Genomic DNA, 25,085 nt, shown 5'->3' with positions numbered 1-25,085 from the left:
AAGTCAAACCCTGCAGGAGGTGACCTTGACCCCTGACCTGTGACCTCTGCCACCCCCGCACTTCTAACCCATCCCCTTCCCTCTGCACTGGTTGGCTGAAAATGGCGTGCTCATTACCAGGTGTCAGTTATTACACCCTCACACACAGTGACAGTCCTAATTTATGGAGATTGCGGCACGTGTGTGCACGCTGTGGGGGTTGAGTAAAGCGTGTCCATTTGAGGAGGCTGAAGTTATACGTATTAGTTATTTATATAGTCTTGTTTCATAAGTCTGTTTTGTTTTGTTAAACAACATTTTCATCATTTTTTGTGCACTTGTTCACCTTTCATGGAAATAGAAATACTCCCACAGATAAGAGCGTAATTGAAAGAATATGGCAGAAATAAAATGGAAAAGGAGGGCTGGGGATAGTGATAAAGAAGAAAGAGTGAAATACAAAAATGGTCACAACTTAAAAAAACATCAGATCCCAACCTGATCTGTGATTGTTGATTAGAGACGGAGACCTCAGCATAATAATGACTGACACCAAATAACACGGACAAATGCAGACAGAGCCTAAATATTTGCAATGAATTTCCATGTGGGCAAATTGAGTTAACTGCAATTAAAATATTTGCTCTGAAATAAGATGTTCAGCATTTGAAAAATCATTACTGTCTGCCGACTGGGAAATTAAACTGACTCTGGACAGAAAAATGTAAGAAACATTGTTATCCAATTTGCAGCAATGCTCATTATATAATATTTCACTTATTTTTTTATTTGATGAAGTGACAGAACATTATGATAGATACATGCATGCTTTACATACATTTTCACTGATTTAAAATAAGGGAAATGTAACTTATTCTCTCATCTCTGGACTGATTTTGAGTACAACAGTAGAACAAGTTTTGTATTTACATGTAACTAAAAATAAACCGCGTGAGGGCCAGAGTCACAGTGCACTGACAACATGTCCAGAACCTTGAAGTGATCATGTTAGAGAGCACTGCTGCAGTCGAGAAAATAAAATGGAAGCGATATAACAGATTTTTAAAAAGGCATGACGAAAGTTACTGCAGTAATCTCCATGATGTGCGCCTTAGAGCCATATCTACACACATATACACGTCACTATTGCCAAGGCAAACACAGTTCCACTGTTGGTTTAAGGTTCCCTCTGTATGTGTAGTGCCACCATCTGACAGCCAGCAGAGCTTCACTTTCCGTTTTTCTATGTATGTTTGCATGTGTCACATATTCAGACCCCTTAGTGTGTGTGTGTGTGTGTGTATGTGTGTGTGTGTGTATATATATATATATATATATATATATATATATATGTATATATATATATATATATATATATATATATATATATATTCTGTGTATGTGTGTGTGTTTGCACGTGCAGGCGAGTGCATGTGTGTGTCCGCTGGGGATGCTCACCATCCCAACTCCGTACTCTGCCTCTGTCTCTAGCGCGTCAGGAGCAGCTTACATAAGAACAGGGCAAAAATAGCAGCTGAGAAGGGAGAGGAGGAGAGGGCTCTGCTGGCACGCACACGTAACGGGACCGCGGGGTACGGCACAACTCTGAGTACTATCACGCACATGCACACACACACACACACACACACACACACACACACAGGGAAGACTGCAGTTGTTATTTTTTTTATTTGCTGTGTACTTTTTTTGACAAAATTGTAGAAATAAGGTTAGCTTATCCGACTCTATCAGCGTGAAAATAATCCTTGATGGTGTTTTAAGCTGGGGTGCAGGGCAGTGTTAGGGTTCTCTCTCCAGACCTGAAGGGGATGAACAAGTATCACATTGTGTGACAGTGTAGGGAAATGCAGGTATGGGGGTACAGCCAAGTAGAAGAAAAAACATCAGATTGTTCATTAGTGCTCACTGCTGCAGTTTCATTGGCATGCACTGCCAAGTGCAGTAATTCTGAAATTAATTTCAAATGTTTCTACTCCTTGTTCAGAAGGATGCAAAAAGCCACCAATTACGCAGAAACACTTCTGAATCGCACTGACAATAGCTTGACTGCTGAAATGTTTATTATTTCGTCTCTATAATTAAATGTGGGGAGGGGCGGGGAGTTGGCCTCATTTGCAATCTTTTCTTGTTTTATATCTATTTGATTAATCCTGAAATACAGTGCGAGAGTGAGGGAGCTGAAGGAGGTAGAGGGTAAGGACGGACGGTACATAAGGAGGTGGCGGGGTGAGGCTAATCTCAGCTCATACAGTGGTTAAAGGATGAAGGATCTTTGTGTAAAAAGACACCAGGGGAGAATAAGCCGGGGTCAGGCCGTGAGTTCTGGGGAAGGACATTACACACATTGTAGCCTGCAACAAGCCTGTCTACGCTTGGTGCATCTTCACCCCTTCCTTCACTGCCCCTCGACCACACGTAAGATATATGAACTGGGGTTGAACTTGGTTAATGAGAAAAGGGAAAGGAAGGTGGAGGGAAATGAGTGAGGGGGGAATAAGGAAAGAGTCAAAGACAAAAGGTGAACGAGCACAATTTGCTAAAGGGAGGAATGAAGGTGAAGTGGAGAAATCGCAGCCTTTTATCCTCAACAGCCAGCAGGGACCAACTGAGCAGGCCATTTTTTCTTTTTCTTTTTTCGCATGCAAGGGTAAACACTGAAAGAGATTTTACAGAAATCTCAGTGGATTTAAACACAACAAGCCCAAAAAGTCTATGCATGTATGTGTGTGTACAGGTTTGTACATAAATGTCTGATGGAAAGAGCATCTACTCCCTCTGAGATTTGAAATAACCGACCACCCTCCCGTGTTGTCGGATTTAGCTGTTGTTATAAAGGGGCTACTTTTAAATCTTTTTATTTACGGGGGGGTATATAGTATAATTAATATTTTCGGCTTTGTGGGCGTAGGTCAGTGACCCTGAGAGGTGGCGTGTGTATGCATGTGGGCACGTGTGTGACCCAAAACCCTCCCCTTCTGTCCACCCCCCCATTACCCTCTGCTTTCAGAGGCAATGCTCTCATGCATAATGCAGAAAGAACAGGGAGGCTCTCATTAATAATTACTGCCGTCTTTGATGGATGGAGAAAATAACGGAGGGGGCTGTTAAAAATGGAGAGAGCAAGAGAGAGACGTCGAAGGCAGGAGGGGGGATTTTTTGGGTGGTATTTGTTGCCGTTGTAGTTCTTTGAGGACTTTATGCTTATGGGGATGGATTTGGACTTAGTACAGTCAAAACCTCGGCTGATATTTTGGATAGTGTTAATATTTTGATGAGGGAGTAACTCCTCGTCCGATGGAGGAGGGATCTCTGAAGATTTGATGAATCTTAATTGTCTTTGTGTTGGAAGCTACTACCACTCAAGGGTGTTTGTCTCTTGACTTTTCTTTGATATTCCATATCATTAACCGTTTCTTTGTGATAAAAAGCCTTTGTCGTCTTTACTTTCTTATATAATATATTACATGTCTACCTTTCCTGCGAGGTAGGAAATAAATTCCATTCTGTTCTGCTGTAAAATAACATTAATCAAATTATATCAGTCAAACCATGATACCATGTTTTATGATATATATATATATTGTTTATACATGTTCCTCTCAAGATTAATGCATGTAATATCCATACATGATCTTGCACAGGTATTCACAAGCATGTGTGTGAGAGAGAGTGAGAGCTGGTGAGCACCTCTGGGTCAGCATGGAAGGTCATTGGGAGCAGCAAAGCTACAAGACCCCTGCCAGACAGCCAATCAGAGTAAAGGCTTTGGTGGAAAGCCAATGGCAGAGTGGCTCGGTGGCCTTTGATGGAGGGGCCACCATTAGCCTCGTCACTGAACAACAGCGCTGGGGGCAAGATGGCCGACATCCAACACTGCAGAGATGGCGAGAAAGAGAGTGAGGGTGGAGATGGATGCAGAGGGAACCAAATAAGAGAGTGGGTTTATTTGTGAATGCCGCAATAAAGAAAAGATGTATGGAAATACTTTTCATTGTAAAATGTATGTTTCCGAAATAGTAGAATACGATATGTTTTTTTCACCACACATGCGTAATGGCACTAGGGAATTCAATGGTGGTCTGCAGGTCGGTCCACCGCTTTGGTTCAGACTGTAATATCTCAATAGCCTTTGGATGGATCCTCGTGACATTTACTACAGACGTTCATCATCAGTTGTAATATTTTTGCCAGTGCCAACTTCATTTTGTTCAATACTTTCGTTAATGACCTTACCTGCTAAACTAATGACATTCCCGCTAGCTTCCACTCTTTGATTAGTTTTGATTAGCACTGGGATTTGGTCATGGCAACTTGAGAAATGATTAGTTGTTAGGTCAAGGGGACTTGGTTTAAACTCAGCCTAAACCGCTTCTGGCAGACCACAACATACACTTCATACCTGCAGTTGCCAACAATAAGGAATGGTGCGGCCCTTACGTGAACTGAGCTTGGTGTTGGTTGCAGTTTATTCAGGTTAACAAATAGCTGACAGTAACTAAACTTGAGGAATTAGAGTTCTGTTTCATTGTCCATCGCGGTCTCGACGAGGTTGTGGCTATCAGTCTTCTTTATCTTTATCTTCTTTATATTCAAGATCTGTTGATGGGACCTCCACTAGAAATGGAATAGTTGAACGAGTGGTTAAGAACAAATTGTGTTTGGCTGTAAACTGTTTCAAATGTGTAAAGAGGAAGGTACATATTCTCTTTTTGTTCGATTTTTTTCCACTGTAAAGTGTTCAAACATTTCACACCATGCCCACTTACTATATGAAACCCATCCTCAACTTGCATAACCCACACCGGAGGCAAGCTCGTTATTCCAAGTCTTTAATACTTTGTAGAAAGATTGTGGTCACATGTTCCTGTGGGTGGCACCAATAAAGCATTTTATTGGAACGAGTGTTTACGATAAGCTTCAATGTACTGGTTTTCATAATTTATGAGTGAACAGAGTCTATATGTGTCTATCATATGTGATACATGGCCTTTAATACAAATCTTAATGGTCAGCTTATCATACCAAGGCTTGTGGATGTCTCAAGCAAAGTGCGCATTGGCTTCTTCTGCTGATAATAATAATAATAATAATAATAATAATAGTAATAGGCCTAATTGATTTTAAGTAATTATTTTATTGGTTGTTTTTGTTGTCATCAGAAATTCCAGAAATGAAAACTGCTGCAAAAATAAAAAAAACTGCAGTTTTGGATTCGGTGTTTATAGGCTCATAGAGATAGATGCGATAAAATGGTATAATTGACGTTTGATTAATTAGCATGAATTATTCATAGTAACAATACAATTCACTTTAAGGTAATAGAGATGTCCATTAGCTTTATTCGGAGCAGATATGAAAGATTTTAAATGTAAAATGAATTTTTCTGTATCAAGCTTATTCTCTTTGATATGTTCTCTATCAAAAATACAAAGACGCCCACATATCGTTTAACAGGGTAATCTCCACAAAACACTGTTTTATCACTTTCAGTGAAGCAAATCCTCTGAGGCATTCAGTTTGTGTCGGAGAGCGAGCAACGTCTGCTTGTCTACTCTGATTTGAATGAAGACCAGATGAATACTTGTAGCCATTATATCTGAACAGACTGTCACAGATATATTGTGACACTCGATGATGAAAGGTAACATTTAATCTAAAGAGAACAATATGCTGTGACAGGGAGACGCCAACATCTTATGGCCTCAGCACATAGAAAACATTACATGTTATGTTTGGGCAAAATGTAAAACACGTCTGTCTGTCTGTCTGTCTGTCCAAGAGACAGACAGAAGCCCGCCATGGACTGGTCAGGAGACGCTCAGGATTGTAGCACAGGAATGATGGCAGCTGCTTGGCCTCCTAATCAAGGTCCACTCGGCCTTGGCCTCCTCCAAACACACTGATGTAAAGCTGACACAGAGGTGACAAAGAAGAAGAAAATACACCCACTTACATGCCCCATACACCTACACACCGCAGGCCTCCCTAATGAAAGCCCAAATCTGCTGTGATCTTTAAATGAATTTGGCTTCATAAATTCAAGATGCAGGATGATGACATAATTGGGAAACCTTTTACATGCAAATGACACTTTTTCTGTGGTGATTGTGGTACTTAAGCTTATTTGTGGGGTGTCTTATTGTCCCTGTATGTGTGTGTGTTTACGCAGGTATGAGGCAGCAGTATGACCGCGGTACCCAGTATCGTTCAGCCATTTACACATCCAACCCCACTCAACAGGACCTCGCATTGAAGAGCAAAGCGGCTTTCCAGCAGGCATTGTACCCGCACACACACTCAAGCATCGTGTTGCATATAACCAAATCAGGTGTAGAGTAACGTTTGGCATCTGTTAATAATGAATAATGCAATATCTTTCATAAAATTGTGTTCAGTGTTGAGTGAAGCCAATGCGCTAGTGCCTTAAAGTGCATTCTTTCTGATAGCCATCAGGGGGCAACTCCTCTGGTTGCAAAGATAAGTCTGATTGTACAGAAGTCCACTCAATACACTATGATGTTCATTTAGTAAATCATGATCCCATTTAGAGTAAAATAGACTATAAAGTAGGATATGCATTAGGGCGTGGCTATTTTGTGATTGACAGGTCGCTACCACGATGTTGTCCAGTCCGGGAGTTGTTGTCCTTTTTTTTGTTTTACAACTTTAACCCTTTTAAAGTGGGTTTTCAGTTCACGAAAGCTAGTTGTAACTGTTTTGTTACTTACAAATATTATTTTCAGCATTCAGTTGTACTTGGTTCATGTCTAAAAAACAAAAAACAATATTGCGACAGACAAAATGCCGAACTCGAAGGCCTCAAAACTGCAGTGCAAAGTTTCTACATCCACGTGTTATATACAGTCTATAGGTGTAACATAAGACACATTTACCAAACGTTACACACATCATACAGGCCTACAGTTGTTTAGTAACTTTCAGTAGTAAATGTTTGTGTTTGTATCATGTTGGTAATGAAATGTTTTTTGGGGCCGATAAGCAGGGCTTAGCTGTAGTTTGGAGTTGTCCCAGTTATTTGAATGACAATAAAACATCAGTCTCTGGAGTGGTGACCTCTTAGAGTTTGATGCTGTTTAGTGAAGCAAAGCCACCTCTGTTAAGTTGATCTCCATCTCCATCCAATCGCTGACTCTCTTTCTTAAAGTGAATGAGAGGAAGAGGGTCATTAGGTCATCAAAACTCATTTACAAAGCGTGTCCTTTCAGTGGCACACGCGTCTCCCTTTTGTTCTTTCGTCCATCTGTCCGTCCCTCCATCCATTAGTCCATCTATCCGTTGATCCCTGCATCTCTTTCGTTTGTTCATCCCTCCCCTCTCAAAATGGGATTCATGGGCAAGCTGGCAGGGGGCAGAGGGGAGAAAATGATGATCGTCATGGTTACTTAGGGATCTTGGGGTCAGCAGTCATGAGCCACGGGGCTGTTTATGTTACCATGGCGACAACCTCCCAACTTTGGCCTTGTCTGGGGTCAGAGGTGAAAGAGGAGTGGCAGCTGAGACCAGGAAGGTGGTAAATGGAGGAAAGAAAAAGAGGGAAGCACTCAGATCAGAAGGCCTGAATGACTGACAGGTTATCAACTGACTGACCCCACAAACACACACACACACACACACACACACACACACACACACGCACACGCACGCGCACACACATGCACTCACATCATCCAGGTTCATAAGCCATGCTCAATCGCAGTCCTTCCAACAAAATCACAATTGGAGAGGATGAGTTTAATATAAAAGGTGTGTGAATTAAAGAACGCACAGACTTCAGAAATGCATCGCCCAAAGTATGATGGGAAATGTAGGGCCAAAATGTTTATATTTATCACAAATGGAAATAATATTAAAAAATGTTTTATTATTGAATGTTACAATCATCCTTTAATGAACTTTGAAACTTATGACTAGCAACCAGCAGCTAAGTGGTCCGTGAGATGTTAAAGGAAGACTCGAAAAAATAGTAGCAATCAAATCCATAAATATTTGCTTGTTTTCATTAGACCATTGTTAATATGTAACCAAAATATAGCTCACTACGCTCTTAAATCCCTGGTAAACTTTTTCTTCTATCTATCAATTCATGCACTATAGAAATATATGCTGTGTGTTGAAAACCTTTGAATAATATTATCGCACCACTGACAATTGATGTAATTTATTTATTTAGTAACCTAACTTTTTCTGAAAATAACAATGTACGTCATCCCGAGCCAAGATATGTAATGACTACGACATGAACTCTAAATACTGAATAAACTGCCACGGCTTCAATGGATTCATGTTACCAAAAAAGTCTTATATCAAGCATTATTTTCTTGTCACCTCCATGCCAGAGAAAAGATGAGAACCGTAACCCAGTTTACAGCCGACACTCAAAAAACACACCCATTTACGAACATCCAAAGCCGAAACAGCACTCCGACTTTCCCCTCGTTCTCCCCTCCTCTCTCCCAACCAACGCTGCTGACACCGCCGATCTGTCAACCACTTCAGTGGCACCCCGGTTTCATCTGAGGGCCACTGGGACACATATCTTCTCAAAGCAGCTGACACACTCTGAACCAAAATGGCCCTGAAATGGTTGCCGTGCCGCATTGATGCTGAGTCTAAAGAACGCCCTGACTCGAAAATGGCATCCCTACAGAGGAAGGTCTTGCTGTGTGTCCGTCTGTGCACTTGAGGTTGTGTGTGTGTGTGTGTGTTTTTATCCGAAAAGGCCAGCGCTCTCTTATCGGGAGAAGTAAGTGCATATTCGGTAGAGTGACAAGAGTGAAGGCGATCCAAGACGATCAGAGATAAGACGGGCATTGCAAAATCCAGATTCCACCCCACTGCCAGCCCATGACTCACACACACTCACTCACATGTATGTACAGACACACACGGAGACATACATTTGGCACATACAAGCAGAGCCCAATGAATAATTAACCCATATGAAGAGTCTCTTCTGCAGGGCTTTCAGTTTCTTAACTTCAGCATTGAGGGTGGGGGTGTGGGAGAGTGAGGCAGAAAAGCTTGTTTAAGCGCGAGAGCAGAGAGGGGGAGGAGAGAGGGGGGAAAGGGAGGGGGGGAGAGGAGAAGGGGGTTCTATAATGAAATTTGAAATTTGCAGAACATCAAAGGCTTCTGTAGTCAAGCCGCTGTGGCAGCAGAGCAGAGAGGAGGAGTGAATCTCTTTCTCTCCCTCTGTCTCCCCGTCTCTCTCTCCCTCTTTCCCCTTCTCTCTTTCTCTCCATCCTTCCCTCTCTGCTAAAATGTGTCTCCCCAGAGCTTGGTAAGGGGGGGTGAGTGGAGGGTGAGAGAGAAGGGATGGGAAGAGTTGATTAGGAGGAGAGTGCAGGGCGGTGGTGGGGGTCGGTTAGAGATGGGTTAGGGTTTGGAGAGAAAAATGGAGGTACACACACACACACACACACACACACACACACACACATAGATATATATATATATATATATATATATATATATATATATATATATGTGTGTGTGTGTGTGTGTGTGTGTGTGTGTGTGTGTGTGTCTGTCTGTCTGTCTGTCTGTCTGTCTGTCTCTGTCTGTCTGTCTGTCTGTCTGTCTGTCTGTCTGTCTATCTGTGTGTGGGAGAGAGAGATGAGTGTGTGTGTGCATGTATGAACAATAGTTTTTATCAAGCCAGCTTGAATATCGTGCATGTGCGTGCATGTGTATGTGTGTGTGTAGGGCCTTGGAGGGGTGAGTGTGCCCTCTGATAAGGCATCCTAACTTAATGAGCTTGAAAGGGGGAAGCAGGGAGGTGCACAGGGGTGATGGCTGGAAAAAAAAGGGGGGGGGATCGTTTGGGGCTAAAAATCTTGAGGAGAAGCCTCAGGGTTGTTAAAAACGGGGCACAGCATCAGCAGGTTTTGTAATCGGGCTTCAAGTCACACAAGCTCACGTCCTTTCATTTTGGAAAGTCTTCAAAAGTCAGATTTACCCTCCTAGCTCCCACATTTTAAAGTCTGTTTGTGTTTTACTTGGAAATCTTTTTGCCGTTTGCCGAACTCATCGATTGCAACGTGACATTTTCTCACGAAACTACAAGGTAGTATTGGTATATATATATATAATATATATATATATATATATATATATATATATATATATATATTAAGGCATGTTCACAAATTCGTTTTTAATTGCCAGAAGGTAAATGCCCATCCCCGAGTGAGATATTGAGATATCGAGTACAATGCAGCTGAAATGTTTTCACGAGAATGCAGTCTGCATTTTTCAGTCTTCAGATGTTGAGCTACTTGTTGTCTGCCCTTGAAATAAAACCAAACCAAAAAATAACGACGTAGGAGCACGCACCGCCTCGCTCAGAGACCAAAGTGTGTGCTCTCAAAATGTAGGAGCGTTGGCTCCCTCGTTCACAAAATGTAGGAGCGCTCGCTCACTGAAGATTAGAGACCAGCTAAAATGGATGCCTGACCCGCACGGAAAAAGAGAAAAGATGAACAGAGCAGGGCAGAAAAAAAAAATCCTCTGTGCAGACGCACACACGGAGGGTATACACATCCTTTAGCTCGCCCACACGCAGGGATGTACGCAAATGTTTCACAGATACGGCTTTTTACAGAACATTGCAGGAACGTCACGCACAATGTGCGACTATTCGTTATCTTCACTCTATTTCAGACTATTTTTTTCATCATCTCACTACGCCGTGTTTTCAGCCTCTGGATAATCTCCCATACTCTCCTCTACATTCGCTCCATCTCTTCCTGCGTGTCCCTGCACCATCTCCCTGTCTCTTTCTCTCCCAGTCTGTATTGCCCATTCGTCTTCGCTCCACCACCATCGCTCCGTTTATCTCTGGGAGGTCATGGAGGGCAAGCGTGGTGACTAGTCGATAAGTATCGCGTCAGCCTACTTCATGTGTGTTCAGGAGGCAGAGCCACAGTCTATCTGGTATCCGCGGAGCAACTTCGCCTCTGGCAGTCCTCAAAGAGTATTTACATTTTTAGGATGTTGAAGGGCTTCATGTGCTCCAGCGTTCAGGTGTGCAGCTGCAGTGAAGGTTATATTGTTTCTAGGTCCGTGCAAATTAGAGTTCATAGTAACCTCCAAATCATTTATCTTTTGACTTTATATTCTAATAATGAAGTACAATTATTTAAGTACGACTTTGAGGGACTTCATCTTATCTAATGCATTTAATTGTATTTCTTCTTTCTACTCACACGGGGAATATTTTACATAATTGTATAATTTTACTCAATTTGTTGGCAGTTAAATATTGTACATGCAATAAATGTGATCAGCTTATAAAATAGTATGCCGTATTTTAGGTTAGAACAGTATATAATGTAGTTAAACTATAACATTAAATACTGTTTACACACTAATGCATCAGAAAATTATATCCAACAATAATTCTGTAACTTGACACCTTTTGTAGGCATCATTCAGTTCCCTAATGGATTATTTTGTTCTTCTAATCTTGTAAAATAGTAGTATTTTTACATCGAGGCATTGCAATTTTGCTTGGAATAAACAATCTCAGTACTTCAATATTCCAAGAAAGAATGAGTAAAAGGACAGAAAATGAGGCGGTAACCACACACCAGTAACAGGAATGGACTATGGGATAATTAAATATATCACTGAATTGAGGTCATATTCCTCTTCAAATGTCTTCACCATGAGTCATCGGGTGTCACAAACTCTATGTCAATGTGCGCCTCTTCCCCACCACTCTGCAGCCGTAGGCCTTCCAAGGGAAAAAAAAAAACAAGAGACAAGACAGTGGGGTGGAACGAGAGGAGAGGGTACATTTTCTTCTTCCTTGCTCCTCCACCTTCCACCCTCTCTCTCGGGTGTCACGTCCTATTTGTGTCCCGAGGCCGTCTCTCTGGCGATGGTGATGGCGAGAGGGGTCTCTCTCGCTTGGCTGGAGAGCAAGGAGGACTTCGTGGCACGAAGCTGTGGTCTGTGCTCAGAGAGAGAGAGAGAGAGTCAACAATGGAGGGAGATGAAGAGAGTCAGAAAGGAGGAGAGAGAGAAAGAGCGAGAGAGAGATGCACCCGTTCAGCCGTGCCTTTGACAGGGGAGTATTTCCGACAGGCGTGAAGAAAGGAAGGGCTGACTGGGCTGAGTGAACTCAGCCCTTAAAACACACACACACATGCACACACACACACACATACACACACATACAAACATGTTTTGTCACTAAGGAGGACATTGCATTGACTTACATTCATTCCCTGGCAATTTAACCATAAGCAGTTCATGATTGATCCCAAACCTAACCGTAACCAAAATCTCAGTCTCGTAACGGTTTACCTTGTGGGCACCCGCTTTTTGTGACTAAATGTAAAGCGACACCCCGTAATGTGGCTGTGTGACGTGATTTGTGACCCCACAGTGACACCAATATACACACAAACACACCCTGAACTCTACCTTACGTGTTCTGTAGTCATGACCCCTCGTTTCAATCCTTACACATATAAACGCGTACACAAACAAAGAGGAACACTTTTCTCTCCCTCCATGTAGCCATCATTTAAGCGTCGTCATCATCACGAGCGTCAAAATGCCCAACTTGAGGACATCCCGTTTGCTCTTCCTCTCTGAAATGTCGTTTCCTCCATCTTTGGCATATTTTACAGTCCACATCCTTACCTCCATTCCTCTGCTGCTGCTGCAGTGGGAGAGAGAGAGAGAGAGAGAGAGAGAGCGAAGCCACATAAGGTTATACACAGTGGTGTGACGCCATGCATTCTGATTTATAGATCTAAAATGGCCGCCGTGTTGTGACTGCTGTAGAGGGCTGGATGAAGAGCGAGAGAGCTGTGCGGGGATGTCAGGGCGGGGGAGTACGTTTGCTCGGAATAGCAGACCTTTTCTTGGACATTGTGTTCTCCTCACATGGAGCGTCCTCTGCCCCGGAGGGTTTGCTACTACAGTGGTTCTGTGGTGATGATTAATTAGGCCACGATGTGCAAAGACTCCATGCTTGTGTCGGCTGGTTCACTACAATGCTGTTGGATGTAGGCAGGACAAATGGGTTCCTCTGTGTCAGACTGCACACAGTATGCATATGACGAAGGTAAATATGTCTGTGCTTGTGAGGTTGCTGTTCCGGCTGTAGTCCGCTTTGTGGACATTGGGTCCTTTCTGCTGGGAGATCTGAGCCCTCACATTGTAGCGAAGGCCACTGAGGACTTGGAGGTCAGACGCTGCCTCAGCCTCTCTGTGGGGCGCGGAGCTTTGATTTACTGACTCCACTGCATCACCTTCAGCACACGCACGCACGCACACACACACACACACACACACACACACACACACACACACATGCAGCTTGTACCACACTGCCTCCATGTGGACAAAATGACACACTGCCTTGCAGCCCTTCACTAACATTATTACCTTATAAATTAGTATTGATGCTTTTTTAAACATGTCTTCCTCTTGAAATTTCAGATGACCTGAGGACTAACTAGAAATGTCCATACTTTAATATTCAGCTCAGTTACAATAACGGTAAAAGTGAAAATATAAGCGCAAAAAAAAAAGGTAGTTGAATAATTGTAATTCATTAATTGCCTACGGTTTTCATGATTAGATAATCGGTAAAGTAATTCATTAAGTACAAAAAAAACCATTCTCTTCTTGTATCATCTCAAATATGACAAACTTATGATGGCCAGTTTTCTAAATTTTTTGACTCCTACCCATTTAAAAAGTACTGGTAGATTAATAGATAATAAAAAGTATGGTAAGTAAGTTGCAGCTCGAGACTGGTTGACCAACAGTTGAGATTTAAAGATTCATATTTAATAGTTACAGGTGAGCAACAAATTCAACTTAAGTGGATAATCACAACAGATGATGCCAATAGGATCCATACAGGTCACAAGAGGTTGCTAAATGGTTTAATAAGTAGACAAATGGTGTGAATAATATACTATGGTATTTGTATTCACCAGAGCTCAAATCAGGTGAACACCATCGGGATTTTCTGGAGGCGTGTTTTGATCCAATCCCGTACAAAGACAGTTTATGATGGTTTACATAAATTTATCGCAACACATTTGACATGACACATGAATTGAGTCATTTAATATATAAAATATGGATTAATGTAGCTTTGAAGTGATACTTTTCATATTGAAAACTCCATATTGGAACATGAGCTTCATATTGGAACATGAGCTTTTTAAAAATGTCTTGCATTGACACATTAAAAACTGTCTTTCACAATATTTTTATTTTATATTTTACATAAAGAGGATTACAGTTCAGCAATGCAAATCCGGATGATTCTGCAGTATAAGTAAGACATGTTGATGCTTTCTCCCTGCCTTGAACATGTTGAATCCATCATTACATGTATGCATTCCAGCTGACCGCAGCCTCCATAAAGCTACAAACCAGGCAATTTTAAAATGGTATCCCCTCAAGAAGAATGAAGAACCCATAAGTTCTTCTGCAGCATCCATGACATTAAGTATGTAGAAGCTGATAAGAACGGGTTTAGCCACGATTGGATACGTTCAGCTTCTGTTTCATGCTGCTTGCTGAACTCTGTCAATTGACGCCCCCATAAAGAGAAGTTCCTCAGAGCTGCACACAGTTCTGAGATGTAGTGCTACATTCAAGTTACTTGTTGCCCTCAGACACTCCCAGTGCACCTCAGACTTGTTGTTTTGTCAGCTCTCAGGAGCACTGATCTAGAGGACTGAGTGCTTGTATTATGAGATGGAGAAAACCACTCAGATCAGCAGGTATTTGATATATCTGTCAGAGGTATTAATGTGTGTGTGCTCGTGTGTGTCTGTGTGCTTTTTTGCTGTGTGCGTTTGAAGCCTTTTCTCAAAGTGTTTGGAAAAGTGTAAGTATGAAAAGTGTCTTAAAGAGTTCTCAAAGAGAGCGGCTACTCTTTGATGCTTTGTCCCATAGAGAGAGCCATAGAGGCAAGCTGCACTACTGAAAGAAAAACATGTTCCTTTCTTCTGTCACTCAATCACCCTGCTTTCTAGCTGTGGTGCAACAACTCTTTACTGTATTAGTGAGAGGTATTGCAAGTGCACATCCAATACACTACAGAATAAAACAACCATTTAAAGGGGCGGCTACATTTTTAGGAAGTTATAGAAAACTGAAAAAGTAGCACTGAATGTATGTCATGGCTGAGGTGTTGGGGACAGGCTACAGAATCTGAGCATATGAAGATGCTGCACACTAGGAATGTTTTCCGCATGTTTTAGTGATTTCAACCTTTAACAGGCTTTCATTAGGATTAGGGTAAGGATTAAGGTGGCCAGTAGTTCTGTATCTCCAAGTTTAAGTGAACACACCTTAAATCTAACCTCATAACCTTCATCATTTCACTGTGTATGAAATGCAGAGACAAATTTAGTGACAATTATGACAAAATTATTTAATGTTTTGTATTTTGTCCCTAGGAGCTGGATAAAAATGGCTACGGTCGCATCACCACAGAAATCCGGGAGGGGCAGCTGTTCTACTACGCTGAAGACTCTCACCAGCAGTATCTGAAGAAAGTCCCAAAAGGCTATTGTAGTCTCAAAGGAACCGGAGTCTCTTGTCCCATTGGAGCCAGGAAGGATGAACTGTGACGGAATGTGGGGGGAGAAAGAAAAGGAGGAGGATTTTTTTAAGGTTGTTATTTGGACATTGATTAATCCTAATCTTTTCTTTTTGATCCACTGGTTAATTATTGTACTTAGGGTATGTATTTGTATCTTCTAACACAATAACATATTAGTCAGATTGTAATACATTACTAAGCTTCAGCAAACTTTTTAATCAAAGCTTCAATATGTGTATTTGTCTGTCAGCTATAAATATAGTGTCAGAATTAACGTGTTTTGGTAAAGTAAGTTTACATAAAATACATTTGCTCTCAAATACAATAGAAAGAGACATACAGATAAAAACAAAGACAACCCCCCCTGGACAAAGTTACTACTATGTAGTTTTATGGACTCATGACTCTGGAATAAAATAAATATATATATATATATATATATATATATATATATATATATATATGTACAGATGCACATATAAAAAAAATACACATATACAAAAACAATAATATTTGTAAACCGTAAAACAATAATCTGCACTATCAGACAACTTTCTCTATAGAGCACCTGTGAAACACAAAGGAAATACAAAGTGCTTACATAAGACATAAAATGCATTAAAAACATTTGTAAAAGACAGGAAGGAAAATGAAATGAGATGAATTAAAAGGGAGGTTGTAGTGCAGCTGCAGCAGTGTTGTTGGACTGCAGTTTCAGTCTGATTCCACAAGGTGGCAATGTTTCTCAAAGAACAAAGAGCTTAAGCAGCATGTTTCTGTTGCATGCACTTTGATATTTATTTGATAATATATTGTATTTTTACACCATGTGAAAACTTGGTGTGATTGGGAACAAATCAACCAACCCTGATGATTTTACTATTCAGCAACCTTTTTCACATCCGTCTTAAAACCAGAACAGAGCCCAGACTTTACTATCAGGGTGGTACTTTTTCTTATTACTTAGATGCAGAGTTTATTATAATCAGTCGCTTAGTAAAAGTGAAGCACAATAAATCCAACTCGAATTTAATGCAGTCTTATTATTGTGAATAGCCCATGTAAAAGAATTTACACCGCCTTTATTTTTTTTAATGTGTCACTCTGGAAATAATAAACAATATTTCAACCTTTTCTTTATGTCCCGTGCATTCGCTTGTCTGTGTCGGTGTGTTCCAACATGCATGTGCAGCTTGATATATATCTTAAAGATAAGCCCCTGTTTAATTGATTTCTCGATTTGAGAATGGACCATCGTTGTGTGACTGAGTGCGACACACAGTTGCATCCATTTGAGACTCTACTCATTCTAGATTGCAGAATGAGACACTTGAGGCACTCAAGTATTCAAAACCCTCACTCCACTCCCCACAAACCCATAATTATGTATAAAAGTCCTGTTATACATTATATAATTACATATCGGAGAGAACTGAGGAATTACTGAATTGTGTCAAGTACTTTTTTTTTATCATCAAATGCCTGAACGTCTAATGAAAAATGAAAATCGCATTTATCATTAGACTGCAAAATACTGAGATGATATCTAGAAAAAGCTTTTTGGTCGACCGCAGTGTGATTCACCCCGCTCTCGTTTTCCCCCCCTGCCTCTCTGCTATCTTTCTTTCTCTGTCTGTGTGTATGTGTCACATCCTGACACCTGTGTGTAGGTGTGGACCAGGGCACAGGTGCAACCTCTCAAGGCCTATTTTAGTATTGGGACAGATATTTTTTGCATGTGTCTGCATGCAGCAGCCGTGCGTGTGTGTGTGTGCGTGTGTGTGTGTGTGTGTGTGCACGTGTTTGTGTGTGCGTGTGTGTGTGTGTGTGTGTGTGTCAGGGCATGTGAAGCTGTGGCTTACTTGATCGAACCGCTGGTATGTGGTTGGGCCAGCTAGCTGTTTTCCAGCGCACGCCTTTATTTTTGCATGCTGTCGTGTTTTGGCGAGTGTGTGAGAGAGGAGATAACCTTTTAATAACGTGATCTTCATTTCCCTCGGCTTTGAAGAGATAGTGGTATGAGAGCTTGAATTATGTCAATATCTCATGTCTTCAACGAGAAAAGACAGCCTCAGTGAACCACAGCATGTTTATTTTTGCCACATTGCAGAGAATGATAAGGATGTGAGAACCTGATATGTAGTTGCTGTGGAGATTTTACAACGTCTAATGCAAACCCATTAGAATTACATTTAGCTGTAGCTGCATACGTAAGTGTATGTTTTCTGTGTATTCCTTTGTAACAGCTAAAAAATGGTGCATGGAAATGCATGGTACTCTCATATACGCATCCATACACAAACACAGTGAGGCAGGGCAGGACAGGAACCAGGCTGTGTGTGCCCTTCAGACAGAGCCTATTGTCTGCAGATGGGCCTTTAATGGCCCCACAGCTGGCCACAAAGAGCATACCGCTCCAGCTCACTGCTATGCCTCTCACTGGCCTATACTCAGTCACCCTGAAGAGAGGAGGCAGCTCAGAGGCACACCAACACCATCGTGTATATGCATTTGATATCTCATTCTGTTACGCCCTTACAACCACGCGTTTTACTTCTTGTCAAATTCTCGCCCAACTGGTTGAGAATAGGCTTGAGAAAAACGAGTGGAACTGTAGAATAGTCGTCTGAAATGGAGAAAGAAGTGTTTGTTGTTTATCAGAACAAATGTGCACTCTTACCCACACACACACACAGGTCCCAACCACTACCTCTAACTCCGTCCTTTACTGCCGCCTAATGCAAAAGGCATCGCCTACGCAAAAAGATACCTTGCAGAGATGTGCACCCACACATATTTCTTGCACTCTGATACGCTTTCTATTGTGTCCTCCTTGCGCAGCCTTTCATTTATCTTCCCCTTGGCGGCTTTAATAGATGTAGGTTGTATGTATGTATATAAAGTACCGGTATGTAAACATCATTGGAAATAGCATTGTTTAATATCGTTTCCTCTTTAGCTGCTATGCTGCTAAATAACTTGTTTCTTTAGACACCAACACAGCATTGTTTTTAGTGAGCTATATAAATAGAGCAATAGCAGAACGTGGTGTATTCTGGTGCTGCCCTACCAGCTGGAGAATTGTTGTGACTTCTTGTCCTGTTCCTCACATAATTACTTTTCTAGATTGTAGAGGTCGTAGGCACGCAATTGGATATGTGTGTGGGTGTGTGCATCTTCTGTTGCATGTGTGATAGCAGCAGACAAAACTGAGCTCGCTTTTCTTTACGGCCTTTGCATTTCTCTCATGATGATTATGAAAGTTGTGTGCAGGTTTTTTTTTGCAGATGCCAGATGTGTTTGCATCACCTCCCTTGCTCTCCCCTTCCCCTCCCTCTGGTTCCTGCATGGGCGCAGGGTCTCAATCAGAGCATCGGGGCTCCAGAAACCGGAGCACAGCAGTTCCTCTGTGCTGCCCAGAGAAGTGCAGCCTTGTCTGGGTCGATGCATCTGCAGCCCGGGGGAAGAGGGCGAACCCTGGTGCCTCTGCATGCTGGTTTCACTCAAGGTCTTCTCCGTTGGCGCAGTTTGACCCCTGAACTCTGTGGGAGAAAGCGTATTCCAAATACAGTAGAACTGCACACAGCCAGACTGGCATCAGATTGACAGGTTGATGACACTTAAAAACCTTTAGACCAACTATTTGCTGGTTAGTTTGGTGTAGCAATGCCCATAAATTAAACCTACAAAGGCAAGCTCAACCAAACATAGGCGTGCGTTCTTTCCCATAGAGAAAATGTCACAAGCCTGATCCTCCTTTCTGCTGGGAATAGCAATGGGTTAAGGGCGGGGGTGGAGGGCAGCACGTGCTGCAGGGCCTAGTTGGCTTGCTAACTGGCCCACTGGCTTTCTGGCTGATGGCCCACACTGTGACACTCTGCACCTGGGAGCCTGTGTGTTGTCAGCCATGCTAGCTAGCTCGAGCTACCGCCACATGACACACAGGAAACACAGAAATAGCTGCTTCGTGTCTTCAGCACAGTAACCACTTAACTGGGTGCTGCTGACAGAACGGGGCTGAGGAGAGAGGTTAAAAGTAGAAGACAGAGGAATACTGGTTGGAATGGGACAGGGGGATAGCTCACTGGTGTAGAATAGATAGCAAGAATAGAACATTGGAAAGGGAAACAAAGACATCCTAAGGCACATGCACCTGTGCAGTCTTGTGTTAGAGGAGCTCCACTGGCCTTGATTCAGACAATATGTTCAACTAAATGGAGCATTTACATATTCACTGACAGATGCAGCATATCCTGTTTATCATCTCGTTTTTATAATCAAGCCCCTACAAGGATGATTGCGCAACATGAACGATCGACGATCTACAGATGAGGCTCTTATGTAACATTTACATTTCCAAAACATCTCTTTCATACCATGTCTATTGTCTGGCTTTATCTGCTGTCCTTGACTCATCTGAGCCTCACCTCGCACAGGTCTGAGAGTTGAGTCAAGTTTTAACACGACCAACAAGCCCTAGATTAGAGCTCTACGCTGGAAAGTGTTGTGCAATATTTGGACTTTATATATTTGGGTTTCGGGCCTGTGTTAGAGATGTGAAGGAAATGAGTAAATAGAGGAAGAGAAAAGAGATGAGATGCTGGCTGCACCAGGAGGAAGCTGTGTCTGATGCTTCTCCATGCAGCTGCTCCCAAACACCCACACTTCCTGTTGGAGTGTATGCGTGTGTGGGTTCACTTTTTGTGTAGAGATTTAGTGCCTTTTTATTTACTTTTTACGGATCTACTAATTCTAATGAATGTATATTTAAGTTTGGGCCACTATGCAAGTGGTTTCTCTCTTATCTAAAACGTTTTAAACCGTGCGCTGTGAAGGCAGATCAGTCATCTACGATCAAATAGAAAACTGTCTTAGATCAAAGCAAGTTCTAGAAAGGTAGAACTTCAAGTATCCTACAGAAGACGCATTCTAAAATAGCTGATGTAGGTGTCTGCTGCCTGTCGTAGGCCCTCTGTGTCTTTTCAAAGAAACACTGGCCTCAAAAAACATCCGCTGGTGGAAACACTGGCCTGACAGTGAATGGAAATGTTTGCGGTGAGAATGTGGCCACACTGAGGTGTGTGATTGTGTGTGTGTGTGTGTGTGTGTGTGTGTGTGTGTGTGTGTGTGTGTGTGTGTGTGTGTACATACATTTTTGTGAACGTTTGTTGCGGACTATCTTAAGTTTCCATCACAATGATATGCAAAGGGCTGTTCAGGTTGACCTCTGACATGCTCGTCCTCCACAGACGGCACCACTACATTTTTAGCTTGACTTATCATGTCTAAGCTTTCAGCTTCAAATCTAAATTTACCATTTTTACTAAAAGTAAATACTATTAAAAAAAAAAATGTTTAAAAGAGGAGTAGCACAATAGAAAATATAATTATTCTTGAGCAAATGTATTTAGAATAAAATGTTTTGGATTGATAATGATATTTAATTGTTCTCATGTAATGCAATAATGTTTACAAATAACAAACTAAAGCCAGTTTAAATTGGATTTGTATTATCAGTGATGTAGTTTCTGCTAACAGGCCGACGGCAAACTGAGACGTTGCTTTACGGATCAACATAAAGTCAACACATTTAATTGAACTAAACTAAACACACATTTATCATTCGGATTACATCATCAGCTCAGCTGTTACAGTGTTTCCAAATGTTGACTATAGCCAGCATGTCAACTGATCAAATGTTGCCCAACTTTTGAGATATGAAATTGGATCGGGATACTGCCAAGTCTTTGTATTGTTCTTTGTGTGCGTGTGCTGCTGGTGCTGAGTACTAAGGAGGATACAGTACATCTGCTTCAGGCTCCATAATGATGGGGGGAACAGCACGTGTTTAGCCCAAAACTGTGTGATAGACTATTACACTACAGTGGTGCCAGTTCAAAGTGGATTGCTATTATTGAAGGACATTTCTGGCAGATATACAGAACAGGATTTGCTCCAAGATGTTTGGGGTGATTTTCAAATCAGATCACACATTTTGTTAGTAATTCTTGGGTCTGAATGTAACTCTGTTCCAGAGGTACTTTTATATTTGAAAATGTTTTAAATGCATTTACACTTAAATATTAAGGATAGTAGTTAATATTTAGATTCTATTCTCAACCTCACTACTCTTTTCATTGTCGTCAGGGCTCAACCATGGGTGATATCAACAATACAGCTTTGAAAAAATGTGTACAGGACAGGAAATTAATCATTTTGATGACAGATGAATGCAGAAGAGTGCAAAACAAAACCAAGTTCCAGCTTCTCAATTGTTATTTAGCTGTTTTCTTTGTCTTGTATTCAGTGAACTGAATATGTTGGGGTTAGCTGGCTGTTGCTGGGACTAACAAGCCATTCAAAGAAGTCCCCTCGTAGGCTTTAGGAACTTTTGATGGGCAATTTTAACAAACTAATTGGCATTTTAATAGACAAAATAATAATTAGTTGTAGCCCTAGTTAAATAGTTGACCTATACTTTATTATTTTCCTCAGTTTTACACATTTGATTTCACTGTGTTATTGAATTAAGTACTTCTGAACTTCCCCAATATTCAAATGTGAGAATAAAGGTTCATTTTGAGAGATGCTTAAGACATGTACAGTTGTATGTTTCTATGTTTGAGAGGAAGCATGAATGGAGCGCTATGTGATGGCTACGAGTGCTTACTGACTCACTAAATGAAACGCATATGTTGCCATAACCTTTGATGACAAATGCCTCTTCTTCCTCATCAGCCTCCTCTTCTCCTTTTCTACTTTTACTTGTCTGTCTTTGTCTTGCTCACCTGCTTCGCACTCTTTTGCCTCCTCTTCTCTTGGGGCCATGTGAGATGAGTACAAGACAGGGCAGAGTGTGAGCTGTGGTGAGCCACAGACCAAAATAACCGGTACTTTTTTGTTTTTTATAAGAACACATGTGCATCCACCCACACATAAAGTCACACGTGTGTGCAAAGTCATTCACACACACTTGCACAGACAGAGGTCCCTTTTACTTGAGGATCCCTGGAGAGAGGTGTAGTTGGATATATTTTGAGCGTACCAGGAGAGATTGAATTTGGTGATATCCAGGGCTATATAATGGACCTCCATGTAGACGGAAGTAGGCCATGTGTAGATGCTGTTTATGGGCCAAGAAACTATGAGTTTTGTCAACTGTCTGGAGTTAAAACTAGAACATAATGTTTAGACATAAAGTCACTGTTTCATTCTTTCAGTTTCCACTTTTTTTAAATCTCCAATCAGCTGCTAGATACTACTCTCTTTCTCACTTTCTCTCTGTTGCCTTCTCTGGTGACCGATCCTGCAGCCTCCCTGTCAAGCTGGCATAGTGGCATCATTCTAAAACTGGTATTAGGCATTTCCTGCTGTGTCCGTTGGCGTGCGTGTGTGCGTGTGTGTGTGTGTGTGTGTGTGTGTCCATATATATGTGTATGTGTGTCTCAGTGTGCGTGTGTCGGGGCGGAACGCACCTGGTCCGCGCAGCTGTGGGGATCCTAGCAGGGGGGAGAGAGAGAGAGAAAGATAGAGGAAGGAGAGAAAGAGCAAGGGATGGGAGGAGACGAAAAGGGGGCCCTGTGTGCTGTACGGGGGACCCGACGAGTTCAAATAGAAAGAAGGATGTGGGAAGAAATAGAGGGACAGGATTTGCTAGGCACTGTAGCTTAGCATCCACGGGCTTACACTGTATCCACAAAGTTGTAGGAACTTCCCTTTTAAAACAGTATTCTTCTGTTAAAGACATATTTGTGAGGTAAAGTTTCTGCGTCAGCCACATGTGACATAAATCAGTGTGCTCTGTTTCCTTTCTCTGGTAAAGGTTTGACAATAATTTTAAACATTTCTTTAAGCCTAATAAATCAACCCTGTGTATAGAATATTCTTATACAAGACCGTGTCAAATGTTGATATTCATCTCTTACGAGAAATGAAATAAAGTGCACGAAAAACGTTAAACTTTAGGGTTAACCAAAGTAATTCTATTACGGTTTGATTGCAACTGATTTACATATTTCTGGCTATTGTGACAGTCGCCTCCCACTAATCCTGAGTATCAAATGCCTACTACTAACTGGAAATTGTGTTAGTCCATATGCAGTTCCTCTGTCCTTCTGCAGAGGGGGCAAGGAATCTGGGGGAAATAAAGAATGGAAGAAATACTTTTTTACAGTGCAGATTTAAGTGTGAGCAAATAGGCCAAGAGGAATCCACTAGGAACCCACTCCATGAGGAGACAAACAAATGTGTCCATCAGGCGTTTTCATTCAAAGTGCACAGAGCTCCTTCAGTGTGTAGGGACAGCACAGATGTGCTCACACACACACTGTCTATTTCACAGCTGGACGACCAAGGAGCAGTCAGCACCGGGAAGGTCAGATGACCAGGTCAAAGGTCAAGCCACAGAGAACTGCAACAGAGGAAAGAGGGAGCACAGGGGCATCGAGCACGCCATGCACACACATTTATTAAAGTCATCATCCACACTGTTGCAACTCCTTAGCCTTTACTCCAGATGGGCAAAGGAGGCGGAGAATGCCTGTCTGTCTGGCAATTTGGTCTGAAGCAAAAGGCTGGACACACGTACTAACCCTCATCAGCATATCGGTCAGACTTGTGGTTATTTGATAAGCAGACCGTATCAGTTCCCGACACGCTGCCCTTCATTATTTGGAGGTTTAAGATTTAATACGAAACATTTGCCATAGAACATAATATATCATTTCCAAAAGCTTATTTTATTTTACGGATTAATGTTTTAGAATGAAACGCTTCTCTAACCTATGCCTACGGCGGCTAATGTTAGCGAGCTTTCCATGTGTGACTGACACGACCAAATCCCTTTGCCGACTTTGTGAGTTTTATTCAACTTGTGCTACTGTGAGAACTGTTTTGTATGAACTTCTAACTGTGGCCTTATTCTGTGTTTCCTAAATCTCACAGGAAATCCAGAATAGCTGCTTCTTAATAATATCCAGGAGATGTCGGGTCACAGCAGGTGAAATGAAACAAGTCTTAATTTCCGAGAAGTGACCGGACTAACACATTACTCATCAGTGTGCTCTAATTACAGCAGTGGATCAAGAAGCCATTTCAAAATGACCTAACGTGATCTTTGAATATACTAGAATTTGTGTGGATTGGATTTGTGTTCTTCATGTGGCTGTAAGGACAATGTGGACAGTCTATTTGGAGAGGGACAAGTATGAAATTTGGTTTCAGAGGATTTGTGGTCTCTTATATGAGGAAAACAGCTACGACATTAAGGGGAAAAGTTGCCTGAGAGTTGTGTGTGTGTTTTCATGTGGGTTTCTTCTTAGCTTCTATGTTTATTTATATGTGACAAGGACTTATTAACACTTGCCAGCTCCTTTTTGATATACGTGTATGTGTGTGTGTGTGTGTGTGTGTGTGTGTGTGTGTGTGTGCGTGTGTGTTCTGTACTTGTATAAGCTAGGGTTTGGCAAACTGCGTC

The 25,085-nt window shown here is 41.7% G+C and overlaps 1 protein-coding gene across 1 annotated transcript in view; it reads left to right on the top strand.

The window, feature by feature from the left end:
- The window catches only part of si:ch1073-358c10.1 (mitochondrial peptide methionine sulfoxide reductase), a 29,286-nt gene extending 13,271 nt beyond the window's left edge, over nt 1–16,015 (top strand). The window contains 2 exon segments of the mRNA XM_034525493.1: nt 6,170–6,276; nt 15,465–16,015. Of these exon segments, the coding sequence (XP_034381384.1) occupies nt 6,170–6,276; nt 15,465–15,638 (281 nt within the window). The 3' untranslated portion in view covers nt 15,639–16,015.
- The last annotated feature ends 9,070 nt before the right edge of the window (nt 16,016–25,085 follow it).

The sequence above is a fragment of the Cyclopterus lumpus genome, chromosome 22, assembly GCF_009769545.1.
Source record: "Cyclopterus lumpus isolate fCycLum1 chromosome 22, fCycLum1.pri, whole genome shotgun sequence".
Classification (NCBI taxonomy): domain Eukaryota; kingdom Metazoa; phylum Chordata; class Actinopteri; order Perciformes; family Cyclopteridae; genus Cyclopterus; species Cyclopterus lumpus.
This window is presented reverse-complemented; position numbering and strand designations above follow the sequence as displayed.